General features: G+C 37.9%; 2 protein-coding genes, 1 non-coding gene and 1 pseudogene across 4 annotated transcripts; 1 reads left to right on the forward strand and 3 right to left on the reverse strand.

Moving 5' to 3' along the window:
* Window positions 1-3,109: 3,109 nt before the first annotated feature.
* On the forward strand, window positions 3,110-6,134 carry C4H (cinnamate-4-hydroxylase). The gene is made up of 3 exons (XM_008242491.2): window positions 3,110-3,999; window positions 4,348-4,481; window positions 5,398-6,134. Exons 1-3 carry the CDS (start codon window positions 3,215-3,217, stop codon window positions 5,991-5,993), a joined length of 1,515 nt encoding a protein of 504 aa, XP_008240713.2. The 5' UTR covers window positions 3,110-3,214; the 3' UTR covers window positions 5,994-6,134.
* A 1,271-nt stretch (window positions 6,135-7,405) lies between these two features.
* On the reverse strand, window positions 7,406-7,512 carry LOC148921360 (small nucleolar RNA snoR100). Its single transcript, XR_016123446.1, has one exon. It is a non-coding gene; the product is annotated as a small nucleolar RNA snoR100 (small nucleolar RNA).
* A 743-nt stretch (window positions 7,513-8,255) lies between these two features.
* LOC103339277 (putative glutathione S-transferase parA) lies at window positions 8,256-9,380 on the reverse strand. Its single transcript, XM_008242570.3, has 2 exons — window positions 8,978-9,380; window positions 8,256-8,729 (listed from the first exon to the last, which is right to left on the reverse strand). Exons 1-2 carry the CDS (start codon window positions 9,290-9,292, stop codon window positions 8,391-8,393), a joined length of 654 nt encoding a protein of 217 aa, XP_008240792.2. The 5' UTR covers window positions 9,293-9,380; the 3' UTR covers window positions 8,256-8,390.
* A 1,070-nt stretch (window positions 9,381-10,450) lies between these two features.
* On the reverse strand, window positions 10,451-13,450 carry LOC107881175 (cellulose synthase-like protein E1; annotated as a pseudogene). The gene is made up of 7 exons (XR_016125317.1): window positions 13,426-13,450; window positions 12,325-12,447; window positions 12,020-12,149; window positions 11,972-11,975; window positions 11,630-11,875; window positions 11,231-11,548; window positions 10,451-11,128 (listed from the first exon to the last, which is right to left on the reverse strand). The product of XR_016125317.1 is annotated as a cellulose synthase-like protein E1 (transcript).
* Window positions 13,451-13,692: the final 242 nt, after the last annotated feature.

Here is a 13,692-nt window from a genome sequence, read left to right on the forward strand (position 1 = left end):
AGCTTTTATAATATTAAGATTTATAATTGGTCATGATGATGTTGGAAATAGATGTGGTTGACATATAGGTGACGTGTAAAAATGGAGAATGGTGGGAGGCACTAGTAGCTCGTGAGACGACTTTGTTGGAATGTGGGTGTGCCATTCGTTCAACATCCTTTTCAATGGTAGTAGGTGAGCCTTGGAACTGGTCCTCACAAAGTCCCCAGTTTGTATATATCTTCTTTTCTGTCTTTGAATTTAATATTATTTTCTTCCAATTTCTTTAATTAAACTTTTGTCTTTTAAATTTATTTTCGAAGAGATTAACATACTGAATTTATAGACAATACATGAATACTAATACTCGAATTCAGAATCTTTTACGAGAAAGTAATTGTTTCAAATAACTACACTAGTAAGTCCCTCTGCACACGCATTTTGTATTTAATTTAGTGGCAATCCGCTATAGTTATTCTTCGCATATAACAATGTAATTAAATAGAAATCAAATAATGAACGAGGAGGCAGAGCTTTTTATGTCTAGATCTATAAGCAGTAATTCTAAAGTATAGCCGTCCTCTAGATATCCCTCCTAATATATAATCCATCACACGCAACTTATATATAATAAAGTGATTATGACATTAAGAGGTATGCATTTTGTCATATTTGAGAATTTTTCTTTATGAAGAGCAAATCTACTCTTCACAATATCCTGAAAAATGGGGAATTGGGTGGTGGTGGTACGGTGTGGTAGGCAGCACATGACATTCAATTATGGAAGGTGCCGTTCCACTACCACCTCCATTTACAACTCGACATTGACAAATTATTATTATTATTTTTACTTCTAGATTATATGTGTAAATTGTCTTAGATTTTTATTTACGAAACTCAAACGGATTCTCATGATTGAGAAAAAAATATTTTTGCGAAGTTGACTTTAATTTTATGAGGTTAAGGGATAAGTTAGGTAGTTGGATTTGACGAAGGTGTAAGATATTAATTTATGCACATGTTCAACATCCTTTGTTGGATATTAATAAATGGGAGAGCCAATACGACTTTACATTAAAAACAACAGAGACAACACATTGAAAATCCTATGTCTAAGCAATTGCTTGTCCCCTTAAATTCATTAAGGGTAATGACCTTATGTATAATTGTCTTCTAACTAGGGAAAATGCGCTTCTCTATTTAGCATGGCGCATTTATATGTATCAATCATTAATCTAAGGAACTGTTTGATAACCCTTTTAGTTTTCAGTTTTTTAAAACACTAAAAACAAAACTTGTTTTGATAACCAATTTTAAATCAATTAAAATGAAAATTGAAATGAAATAGTTATCAAACGGGGCCTAAAATGGAATGGTTATTCTTTCACTTCCATTGTAATTTTGGTTAATACATAACATAACAATAATAATTGTGTGAAAACCTATCATAAAATAATAGGTTAGGTTCTATTAATTTTTTTAATTTGTCTTGTTTTTGTCAAATCTAATGAGGAAAGGTAATATGTCTCCATGGGACACATTATATTATACTCTAAAATGGTAATGAACAAATCAAAATTAGCAGGTAACAAGAAAAGTTGAACTTGGTGGCGTGCTTCATCCAGAAGTATGTACAATTCAACCATGGACAAAGAAAAACGCATACAATTCACCTAATCGCTGCTCACACCAATTTTTTTCAAAACAGATTCTGGTGGGACCCAACCCCAACTTGGTGGCCAAATATCCCTGTTTTTTTTTTATAAACATGTTGCGATAAGGACATATGGGAATAAGGAATATAAATTATATAAAATCAATAAATTTCATGGTTTAATTTTGAGTTTTTCTATTTAAAACTCACACTTTTCTTTGTTCACCTTATATTCTAAATTTACCCCAACTTTTAATTCAAATATTCACAATTTCTAAGAAAATTCCACTATCTTCCCAAACTACCCCTAAATACACACATAGCAGGAAGTTTTTTATTATTTAAAAACTCATCAACCTCACACCCCACATCCTGCTATCTTACCCCTAATCACTCTAAATTTACCTCAATCTCACATTACTTAAAGAGATAAAAACACTGTTGTCAAACTCAATTGGCAACCTACAAGCCACTATTTGCATATCATATTTAGGGTTTGTGAAGAAAAAATGAGAGTGTAATTGGCTTATTGGATTGAAAGAGAAGAGTAATTTGGCAATAGGATGTAGAGAAGTTTGTGTTTTTCTAAAACTTAATATGAAAAATGGTGGAGCATGTGCATAGATGTACTAGGATTTAGTATTAAGTTGGATGACCGTTTTTGTCTTTTTACATAATAATAAAACTTAAAAGTTAAATAATTTATGGAGTTTCACTAAAACACCAAAAATGGGGGCTGAAATTTTAAAAAAACCCAACACCCAAAACAATTTATAAACACACCTAAAACTTATCATTACACACACTCAAAACTCATTTATAAACACACCCAAAAAATATACAATTGTTGATTTTGGATATGTTTCTATGTTTAAATAGTGTTTGGATTTTTTTATAAATACATGTCTAGGATTGGGTTTATTTATAAATTTGTAAATAATTTAAGTATTATGGTGAAAAAAAAAATGTAGAGTTTTGAATAGAAAACTCTTAATGTTTTTGAAGGAAGATTCGGACCAAAAAAAAACTTCTGAATGAATCAAATTGTGGCGGTCGCTGGTGAGGGCAGCAACATCATAGCATTGTGATCCTGAAGCAACCACGACACATGAAAAAAAAACGTACACCTGCAAGTTGCGCCCTTGTAGGCCATCACAGCCGAAGCCGGTGAGGTATCGAAATACCAGTGGTGAGCCCCACGAGGACAGTTGAGAGGGCTCCACACCCGATTCAAAACAAAAACATTTGACATCTTCGTCGACCTACCCGCTCGTTCACCTACCCCCCACACGCCCAGAGTTCTCCAACCTCCTTACTTCCGTTAAATCTAACGACGTTAATTTCCATTTCCTCGCCTTCACTCACGGCTTCACCCACCCCCCACCCCACAGCCACAGCCACATGACCACGTAACCCACCTAACGGCCGCTCGCCCGTTACTTCTTTCTATAAATCCCCCCCGCCAAACCCACAAACGCCAGTTCAACACTCGTTCACTTTCCCACCCATAACTCATTTCTCTCATCCGCATTTTTCATCTGCCCACCCGCCAAATCAGTCGCCACACCCACACAACCCGAAATGGACCTACTCCTCCTGGAAAAGACCCTCCTGGGTCTCTTCATCGCCGTCATCGTCGCAATCACTATTTCGAAGCTCCGTGGCAAGCGGTTCAAGCTCCCGCCCGGTCCGATACCCGTACCAGTTTTCGGAAACTGGCTCCAGGTGGGCGACGACCTCAACCACCGGAACCTCACCGACCTCGCTAAAAAGTTCGGCGACATCTTCCTCCTCCGCATGGGGCAGCGCAATTTGGTGGTGGTCTCGTCCCCTGACCTGGCCAAGGAGGTCCTCCACACCCAGGGCGTCGAATTCGGGTCGAGAACACGAAACGTCGTGTTCGATATTTTCACCGGGGAGGGCCAGGATATGGTGTTCACGGTCTACGGTGAGCACTGGAGGAAGATGAGGCGGATCATGACCGTTCCTTTCTTCACTAACAAAGTCGTCCAGCAGTATAGGCACGGCTGGGAATCGGAGGCAGCGGCGGTGGTTGAGGACGTGAAGAAGTACCCGGGGTCTGCGACCAATGGGATGGTGCTGCGGAGGCGGTTGCAGCTGATGATGTACAACAACATGTACCGGATTATGTTCGATCGGAGGTTCGAGAGCGAGGAGGATCCTCTGTTTATGAAGCTCAAGGGGTTGAATGGGGAGAGAAGCCGATTGGCTCAGAGCTTCGATTACAATTATGGAGATTTTATCCCCATTTTGAGACCCTTCTTGAGAGGCTACTTGAAGATCTGCAAAGAGGTCAAGGAGAAGAGAATTCGGCTGTTCAAGGACTACTTTGTTGATGAACGGAAGTAAGATTTTTTTTTTACTTAATTCATTTTTATTATTTATGTTGAAAAACATTAGTGTCTAATTAGTAAAAGATAAAAAGAAAACTGCTACTGGAACTCCAATTTGTCGTCCTGCATTGAAAAGAAAACGAATAAGAATGACAAACTGATAGCGTAGATGACATTATAATACGTGACGTAATTAGATAGTCAAATATACCACGGTAGTAGCATGACTATTATGAATGGTTTCCTTTTTTGGGTCTAATGGAAATTTCGTTGTTCGACTTTCAAAATATGTGAAGTTTTCTATTTTTATAGAATATTTGATTAGATCTAAAATGAAATTTGATTTTAATTGTTGAGCAGGAAACTTTCAAGCACAAAAACGACAACAAATGAAGGACTGAAGTGCGCCATCGACCATATCCTGGACGCTCAGCAGAAGGGAGAGATCAACGAGGACAACGTCCTTTACATCGTCGAGAATATCAACGTTGCTGGTAAGTGGGGCCCTCACTTTCCTAGTCTCCTAATTTTTACCGCAGCAACACAGTGCCATGCATTTTACTGCTTTACCCAATTTTTTCGAGAGGTTATTATGGGAAATGCCAATGGCGCTTCTCTTAAAATTTTCACATGATTTATGCAGAACAAACAAAAAATAAATCCTATAAAACTTACCGTTCATAATTGCAAGCCTGCGAAATTCGGTGCCCTTGTCGCCGGTGTTTATTGTGAGGATAAATTTTTTGACCTGTTCTTCCACACTCTTTTATTTTATATTTTCTTACAAATAATATTACATATATCAATAATTAATCCTAGGTTTTATTTAAATCAAAGTTAAAACATTAACGGGTCTAGTCGAGTGAAAAAGTGAATTGACATGCAGATTAGAAGTCTTAAGTTCGAACCCCATAATATCTTAGTTATAAGACAAAATTGATTATTTCAACACCAACTTAGAATTCATTTTAAGTATTTAAGTTATTTTCAACTCTAGTTTAACCCAAACCATTGGTTGTCCTGCATCGTGACATGATTCCTTTTCAGGTTAGGTGATAAATATTTGTTTAAATCTGAATATGTCAAATCCACTTTATTAGGTGCGTCTAGGTGAACAAAACATGTGGCTTCAATGTTAATACATATAACCCAGCAACTTTCTTGGGTTTCCTTATAATGATGGAAACATACACATCTTATCCTCTACATTAGTTAAACTTCATTTCATGTACAATCCACTTTCTTCCTGCCAACCCCTGTGACATTGACCTGCCAACTCACTTTCCATTTGGACACTACAGATTAATCACAGTCTGATATATGTGCAGAAACTTTACTCTCTGTAATTTTAATGACTTATCTAACTTGTTACAGATAAATCAGAGTCTAATATATTTTTTTGATCAACAGCAATTGAAACAACACTATGGTCAATTGAGTGGGGGATTGCAGAGCTTGTGAACCACCCTGAGATCCAAAAGAAGCTGAGGGATGAGCTTGACTCAGTGCTTGGCCCTGGTGTTCAAATCACAGAGCCAGACACCCAGAAGCTTCCCTACCTTCAAGCTGTGATCAAAGAGACTCTCAGGCTTCGCATGGCAATCCCATTGCTTGTCCCACACATGAACCTCAACGATGCAAAGCTGGGCAGCTACGACATTCCAGCGGAGAGCAAGATCCTGGTGAATGCATGGTGGCTGGCAAACAACCCTGCCCTCTGGAAGAAGCCTGAGGAGTTTAGGCCAGAGAGGTTTTTGGAGGAAGAGGCCAAGGTTGAGGCCAATGGCAATGACTTTAGGTACCTTCCATTTGGTGTTGGGAGAAGAAGCTGTCCAGGGATTATTTTGGCCCTGCCAATCCTTGGGATCACTTTGGGACGTTTAGTCCAGAACTTTGAGCTCTTGCCTCCTCCAGGACAGTCCAAGCTTGACACCACAGAGAAAGGTGGGCAGTTCAGCTTGCACATTTTGAAGCACTCTACCATTGTGTTGAAGCCAAGGGCATAGATGTAATTGGTGAGGATGATGATTTTGATTATGTCATAAGTGGATGGATTAATATGATAATTAAAATGTGGGGTTTGTGTGACAATGTAAATTTAGTGGAACTTTTAAGACTTTTCAATAAAGTATTTTCATTTTCTTTCATCATGGCTTGAAGTTTTATGCATTTATTTTTTATTTTTATAAACCTCTTTTTCAAGGTTTGAAGAGTTTCTGTGCTACCAACCTCCTCCATCCATGTGCTTAATTTTGAACCATATGACAGGACATGTGGCTGGCTATGCCACAATTTATTAGCTCAACCTAACCTACATTGAGCAGACACCACGCAGTATGATTCATGGAGATTAACTCAACTAAATTGATGCCTCACCTAACAAATTTGAGTTCATAGTTGCCATATTTTTAGTGTTGCATCAAATCCAACTGGCACATTCCATATGTCACACAACCTGACTTAAATTTGAAGTCGACATTGGTGATCAGCCATCAAATGCACGATTGCTCCCTCCACCAACCCCTCAAAACTAGTAGGAATGCACATGATCAATCTTGATCAAGTCCAATCAGCCACTCTAGCTTGAATTTGGCATTGGCATAGATCATGCCCATCACCCAACCATTGGTCAACCCCAAGTACCTCCTAATTTTTTGCCTAATTCTTCTTTCAATGACCCTTTACCTTTCCTCTTTTCAACAAGTTTAGTAATAAACATAACGGCCCTATTGTTCAGATGATTTCTCCATTTTTACCCGCATCATCTTAACTTTTTTCAAAAGCACTTCTAAATAGTTTTTCAAGAATCACTTGTGAATTTTTAGTAACAAGTTTGTCATATTTATAACAGAAACGCTTATAATCAGAAGTGATTCCAATCATGTAAGATGATCCATTTTCAAGCGCTGGAATAAGTCATGTCGCGGATTTAAATTGTCCCAACCTTTTGGGCTAGTATTGAAAAAGTCTTCATTGGACAATTCTTTTCCTTACTATTAATTTTTTTTATTTATAAAACCCTGTAGTTGCCCAACTTGTTGCGTCCTGCCGCAAGTTTTTATTGTATTTTTTTTCCAATCCATTAACATGGAACCGCATTTTGTTGTTTCTCTTCCATGTTCTGTGAACTGACGTTTTACACTGCAAGTGGAAACTACAGGATTCCTCTCAGGTTTTTGTTCCTGGCAGTTCTTTATATCATATTTTTGTTGATCAACCACCACTGGAAAATTCAAACATCTCATCATATTTTTGTTCCAACAAACATTTGCAGCGTGCTGCGTGGTTCTGGCATTCTTCAAACCACATTATTCGACAGATATTGACGATTTTAACCCAAGGAAATTATAAAAACCAGAAATTTCGAGATTCAATACAAAAAAACAGATTGAAATAAGAGATTGAGAAAAAGAAGAGATGATGTGGGTCGTAACCAGGCCCTCAAATCAGAGAGAATCAGAGAGAGCAGACATGCGGACCCAAAGTTGTTCAATTTCCGTGCACATCACCATGCTTCCTTCATTACTTTTTCATCCAGAGCATCGGCTTATTGTGCACGGATCCAATATCAAAACAATAAATATATAAAAAAACACCTCGAAAATTTAAATAAAAAAATCAAAAGCAGAAGAAGGCTCTCCAGAGATTCAATCAAACATTGAACACAGAAAATATAAGAATCACAAAATGAAAGAACTACGCTCGGCTCAGCCGCGGTGAATGGGTTGCTCTTCTTCCGCTATTTATAGGTGATTTGGAGAGGCCAGTCAGTTAGGGTTTCTGCGCTCTTGAAGGTCCCAAAATTACGAAAACACCACGAGTGTTTCCTGTGAATTAACGAGACTGCCCTCGGGTTCGGTTTGATGTTTGTTTGTTGGCCCTCTGGACATTTTGGATTACATATGCAGGGCCCAATACTGGAACTTTTTGGGGTGAGAGATACACTACAGGTTTTCTATTTATATTTTCTTTCCTTTTTTTTTCTTTCTTTTCCCTCAATATTCACAATTTCTATGTTTATGGAAAATATGGTTGAATTGAATCATGAGGTATGGAGACTGTACATACAAATATCTTTGAACAAAAGTTAGTTTAGGGTGTAGTTCCTAATGAAGACCGAAAGAGGCTAACTTATACGTCACATGTAAGTTTAAGAGGTTAATTTATCGGTCATAAAATTGGTCTCTTTGTAAATATATTTATGTTATAGCTAACTCCATTCAATCAATTGTGTGTTTTATTGAGCCCAAATAAAAAGAAAACAATGATTTAGGGAACTTATTTATGTTTTATTGCAATTGTAATAGTACACCATGTGAAAAATATAGTGAAGTGCAACCACACAAACAACCCAATCAACTCTCTGTGACAAATTCTTATTCTGATTGATTGGTATGTGTAATTCACAACCCATATTTCTGCTTGAGTTCCAAGACAAAAGCATAGATTTTCTGAGGGTGAGGAAGTGACTTGGACACACTGTCCCTCTCCATGCACCTTCTGGCCCAACCAACAAGCTTGGGACATTCAGCCTCTATGCTGAAATTCCCACAGATCTCAAAGGAATAAAACCAGCTGGTGAGGGGAACAAGCACCACATCCACAAACCCAAAGTCTTCGCCAAAATAAGGCTTGTCTCCAAGCTCACCTTCTATGGTTCTCAAACCTTCTATGAATTCCTTCTTTGTTGCCTCTTGCTTTTCCCCTTTTTCCTTCCACACTCTCTTGCCCAGGCTGTATATCTGCGTTTTGCACATCCCATCCGCAATATTGCATTAGAAATATGTACTACTTCATGCCCAATAACATGGTAGATTTTTATTTGAAGTGTAATAATGGCAATCTGAAAACGTAAAATATCATGGAAAATGCTAGCGTCAATCGCGCGTGACGCATTTTACAGTGAGTCTGCGTGCTCATATGCGACTTATGCTAGCACTGCTTAAAAACATTAATATTGACGACAATTAATGTGATATATTTGACTAACCTTTTTGTCAATATAGTCAGCCCAAAACCTTGCTTGGGATCTTTGATAAGGGTCAGAGGGGAGCAAGGGAGACGTGTGATGCCAAACCTCATCAATATACTGGAGAAGGATGAGGGATTCAGAAATGGGTTTTCCATTGTGAATCAAAACAGGGATCATCTTGTGAAGGGGGTTCATCTCTAGAAGCAGAGGGCTTTTGTCTGCCAAGTTCTCCTCCCTGGCCTCATATTTGATCCCTTTCTCAGCCAAAGCGATCCTCACTCTCATCCCATAAGAGCTTGGCCAAAAATCCAAAAGCACCACTTTGTCCTCCATCTTAATAACAATGCTTCAAATCAAACTGCAGAAATATTTATAGCTGCTTGTCGATGTTAAGATTAATGATGTCATGGCAAAGTCAGCGGCTCCGTCCAATGTGAATGGAATATGTGAGGAAAAGATAGTCAAAGTGGATTTGCATGCTTCCAAATGGACAAATAGTATTTGGACTAGTTTTGGTTTTTCAGTCTTGTAAGAAATGAAGCAGGACAAAATGAAAATAAATAGAGTACCAGTCTTGCACGTATTGTCACCCTAAGAGATATTATAAATATATTCATTACAATTGATTTTGAAACTTCAAGGACTCCTCGACAGAGATCAGAACTCAAATGATTCAAATGTGGACGCAAGGGATCAGGACTCCTTCCTCATATATTTAAACCGTCTAGCCGCACGGCTATACTATTTAAATTTATTATTTTAAAATGTATAGCCGCGCGGCTATACTAGCAACTTAAAAACAAAGTGTGAAAAGGTTACTAGCCAAACAAGTTAAAAACCAATATAATCAGCAATAAGAAAATTCTGCAGAAACACAGGAAGAAGAAGAACCAAGATAGTTCTAGCAGCTCAGACAAAAAAAGAAGATAGTTCTAGCAGCAACATAGCAACAGAGACCTAATCAAACCAACCTAAAATAAACTTGATTCGGCAAGGATGACAAAACAAGTACAAGGCGCGCACACAGCAGGAACCCAAGACAGAAGAAGTGAAGCATCAGCAGCAGGCAATTTAGCAACACAATCTGGATAACCTCTAGCTCATGCCCCTTTGACATATCCTTGGTGACCACCTTATTAGTGATGAAAAATCTGTTTGACATAGCCTTAATTGCTTCATTCCTTATACGTTCCGCCATCATTTGAATGCAGTCCGTCATCTCAAGGCTTCAATTGTGCTGAAAGCATACTTGGTAACAAAAGCGTAAGCAAATGCAAGGAACAAGGCTTGACACATGAACAGTAATGAATAACCTTCTTAATGATTGAATGTTAGCCTAATAATGATGTATCTTCTTCCTTCTTATTGATTGGTAATTGTGGGATGAAACAGTAGGGTGCCATACTGCATGACACAATTTGCTTAACAAGGGAATGCCATGGAGCAAGCAAAGAGGAAGAACAAAGACATAATACAAATTTGAAAAAGGAATTCGAAGCAGACAAAAGGTAGAGACTATATCTCATTTGGGAACCCAAGTTAGTAGCAATGCACCCTGAAAAAAGATTCTATTTTATGGCAATGACATTTTATATCATGGTCAATAAAGAAACCTTTTTCAATACAAATATCTAAAGCATATACATGCAAATACAGAAAATGCCATTGATTTGAAGGCTATGGAGCTCGGCATCTTTCCCTTGTCCTTCCTTAGGTAAAGGGCTTGGTACAATGGTAGGTTGATGAGAATCAAAACCCCACACAGAAGAATTTGCAAAGGCGTTGTCTCATAAACTTTTGTCATGCCTTCTCCCATGATTGCTTCCTTTACAACACCAAGAAAGCAGAACAAATTGAGCAATGCAAGTGTTGCCAGTATGGTAAACTTTGGAGACAAGGCTCCAAATTCCATTACCTCTTTCTCGTAATTATGTGAAACATCTTCATCAGAATATCCGAGGGAGTTTAAAATGGTATCAATGAAGGCAAACAGGTAGGAACTTGTTCTCTTGTAAAGCCGCATACGGAACTTGTTCTCTTGTAAAGCCATATACGTTGGTCATTCCACCAACCTGAGATTGTACCACCAGACCACAGAAACTCCACACAGCTCCAAGTGTACTTGGCAAATATTACATATGCAAATGGTATGAGCCAAGGGCTTGAGACCTACATTGACTAAACAAAACTTATTATTGCAGACATTGAAAAAAGAGAAAATATTATGTGAGGTTGACACACAAATTAATAAGAATGACAGAGGAACCATACCTGCAGAAATAATGAAACGCCTCTAAGGAGGTAAAGCGAAGGGATAATTGAGTAAAATAAGGTTGCCAAGGAATTTGGAGCCCAGGGGCAGTAGCAACAGCATCCAAGTTGAAGATCTAAACCAATCTTTCCATGTGCATACAATGCAGGGCTGTATTTAGAAAGCAAAACCTGCACAAGTGTCTGAGACAGTGCGGTTGGAGCTATTCCTAAGAAAGCTTGCCTTGTCGGATTGCAATACACTGATCTCCATCCGCGGCATTGGATTGATAGCCCAGTGATCACATCTTCAATTGGACAGCCATATTTCAAACCTATCTGCAAATTATAGAGATTCATCAAGCTCAAACTATTGTACACTTGTGTGTGTGTGTGTACAATAGAGAGAGAAATAAAGACCTCCTTTCCCAATTCAGTGTTCTCTTCAATTGCACAGCATGCAAGACTTTTCAATTTTCTTTTAATTCATGAATGCCATTTTCTTCTCTTTTTCTACTAATCTCCCACTTCATTTCATTCTTACATCCCTTTATGAACTTCCTCCCACAAAGAGTATCTCCTCTGTGAAAGCAGCCACTTCCAATATATAGAGAACCATCCAAACCAAACCACGGAATTCCACCTTCAATTCCCACAAACAGAGAACTCCCAACATGTCAGCCATAAATTTTTAAACAGCATGAAACTTCACTTAAATAAGTTCAACTCCACCATCATATGACTTCACGAATGCCTGCTCACCTCACTGATTACTCCTAATGAACTGCTATATAATTCATTCTTAGTAACGTTTTCGAAATTGTGGTTCATCCATTAAGAAGCAAAGTGCATCCCTTGTGGCCTGAGAGTTGTTTGAATACATATCACAGTCTAGATTAAGAAGGACCTGCCCATTGCTAATGTTTGAAGATACCCTTATCTGCAGCACAAAGGATCACATAAAAAAATAACGTTGAATGATGGAGATTTCTGCAGTATCAACAAAAACACGAATTCTTGATCGTTTTGGAAGCACCTTTTTGGTCTCTCTAGCAAAGAAAAGATTACCAAAAATATAGCTCGGAATGAAACTAAGTTTCTTTCTACTAGTTTACCGATGCATTCATAGCGACAGCTTTGAAGTTCTGGTGATATATGGGGTCTCTTTTCTCGAGCCAAATACACCAGACTTTGCAACACACACCCTTCTGTTGCATTTAGATCTCTCCCATCAATTACTATATGAGAAAAGGAAGGTAATGATATATATTATGCATTTATTGTGTTGATTAATGTGTGTTTATGTGTGTCAATAGCTCAAATTAAGAAGATCTGAGGCCATCTTCGGAATGACTGCACCTTCTGCACTTTCACCTGTTCCAATGTTTGAAAATGAAGCAATTAACAAAACTAGATCAAATCTCTCCAGGCCTAATTTGGGTTAAGTTTTAGCTTAAGGTTTCTAGGTTCAGTTCCCTTGGAGAAAAGATAACTTACAGAAAAAAGGCACCCTCTCCAGGCCTAATTTAGTGGTCCAAAATTCAGATGACCGGTTGTCTATAATCTTGGAAGGAACCAGTGTATATTTAAAGATTATAGCCGATCGGCTATACTATTTATTAAAAAATAAGGAACCCATTATAGCCGGCGGCTATACTATTTTTTTTTTTAAAAAAAAGATCACAGTATAGCCTAGCGACTATACTATTCATTTTTAGTGGCTATACGATTTATTATTATTTTTTTAAAAAGGAAACCAGTAGGGCCGAGTGGCTATACTATTTATCATATAGCCGAATGGCTATATGATTTAAATATAATATATTAAAACTGTATAGCCGTGCGGCTATACTATTTATTACAAAAATAACCGACCCGCCTAGCTCTAGGCAGCCGCCTCGGGGTGATCTTTATATATATATAAAAAATTGTATAGGCGGGCGGCTATACTATTTATTATGAAAAATATCCTCTTGGGGCCCCCCTTAAAATAGTATCGCCGCCTGGCTATACTATTCATCAGAAAAAAAAACCACAGTATTGCCAAGTATAGCCGCCCGGCTCTACTAGTTGTAATTTTGAAAATAAACATTTAAATGTCATTCAAAAGTAAGTAAATAGATATGAAACATATAAAATGCAGTTAATCCTGCCGTGGCACAAGCTATTATTGCAAAAATCGGTGAATACAACCAACTAAAAAGAGATCTGCCTACCACTGGCGGGCCCCTTGGTGGCCATATTATATTTTAAAAATAGTATAGCCGCGCGGCTATACGATGATAAAAAAATCCATAGCATAGCCGCTCGGCTATACGATTTCCCCTTATAAGGTTTTTTAGGTTTTAGACATAAAAAAAATTTCACTTTTGGAAAAAGCCAAAGCTTTTTCAAAAAAGACAAAAAAATCGCTCAACTTTCAAATCAAAGACATGCAAATGTATTGGATTTCTTAGGAAATCTAAAAATAAATAAGGGCATTT

This window comes from Prunus mume, linkage group LG1 (assembly GCF_029339155.1).
Source record: "Prunus mume cultivar Tortuosa linkage group LG1, ASM2933915v1, whole genome shotgun sequence".
Taxonomy (NCBI): Eukaryota; Viridiplantae; Streptophyta; class Magnoliopsida; order Rosales; family Rosaceae; genus Prunus; species Prunus mume.

What these genes read in the sequence shown, in the direction of transcription:
- LOC103339277 (XM_008242570.3), bottom strand. Translation starts at nt 9,292, where the DNA reads ATGGAGGACAAAGTGGTGCTTTTGGATTTTTGGCCAAGCTCTTATGGG. An exon ending in CTGACTATATTGACAAAAAG is followed by an intron (nt 8,730 to 8,977) that starts GTTAGTCAAATA and finishes TGCAAAACGCAG; the next exon opens with ATATACAGCCTGGGCAAGAG.
- C4H (XM_008242491.2), top strand. Translation starts at nt 3,215, where the DNA reads ATGGACCTACTCCTCCTGGAAAAGACCCTCCTGGGTCTCTTCATCGCC. An exon ending in TACTTTGTTGATGAACGGAA is followed by an intron (nt 4,000 to 4,347) that starts GTAAGATTTTTT and finishes ATTGTTGAGCAG; the next exon opens with GAAACTTTCAAGCACAAAAA. An exon ending in CGAGAATATCAACGTTGCTG is followed by an intron (nt 4,482 to 5,397) that starts GTAAGTGGGGCC and finishes TTTGATCAACAG; the next exon opens with CAATTGAAACAACACTATGG.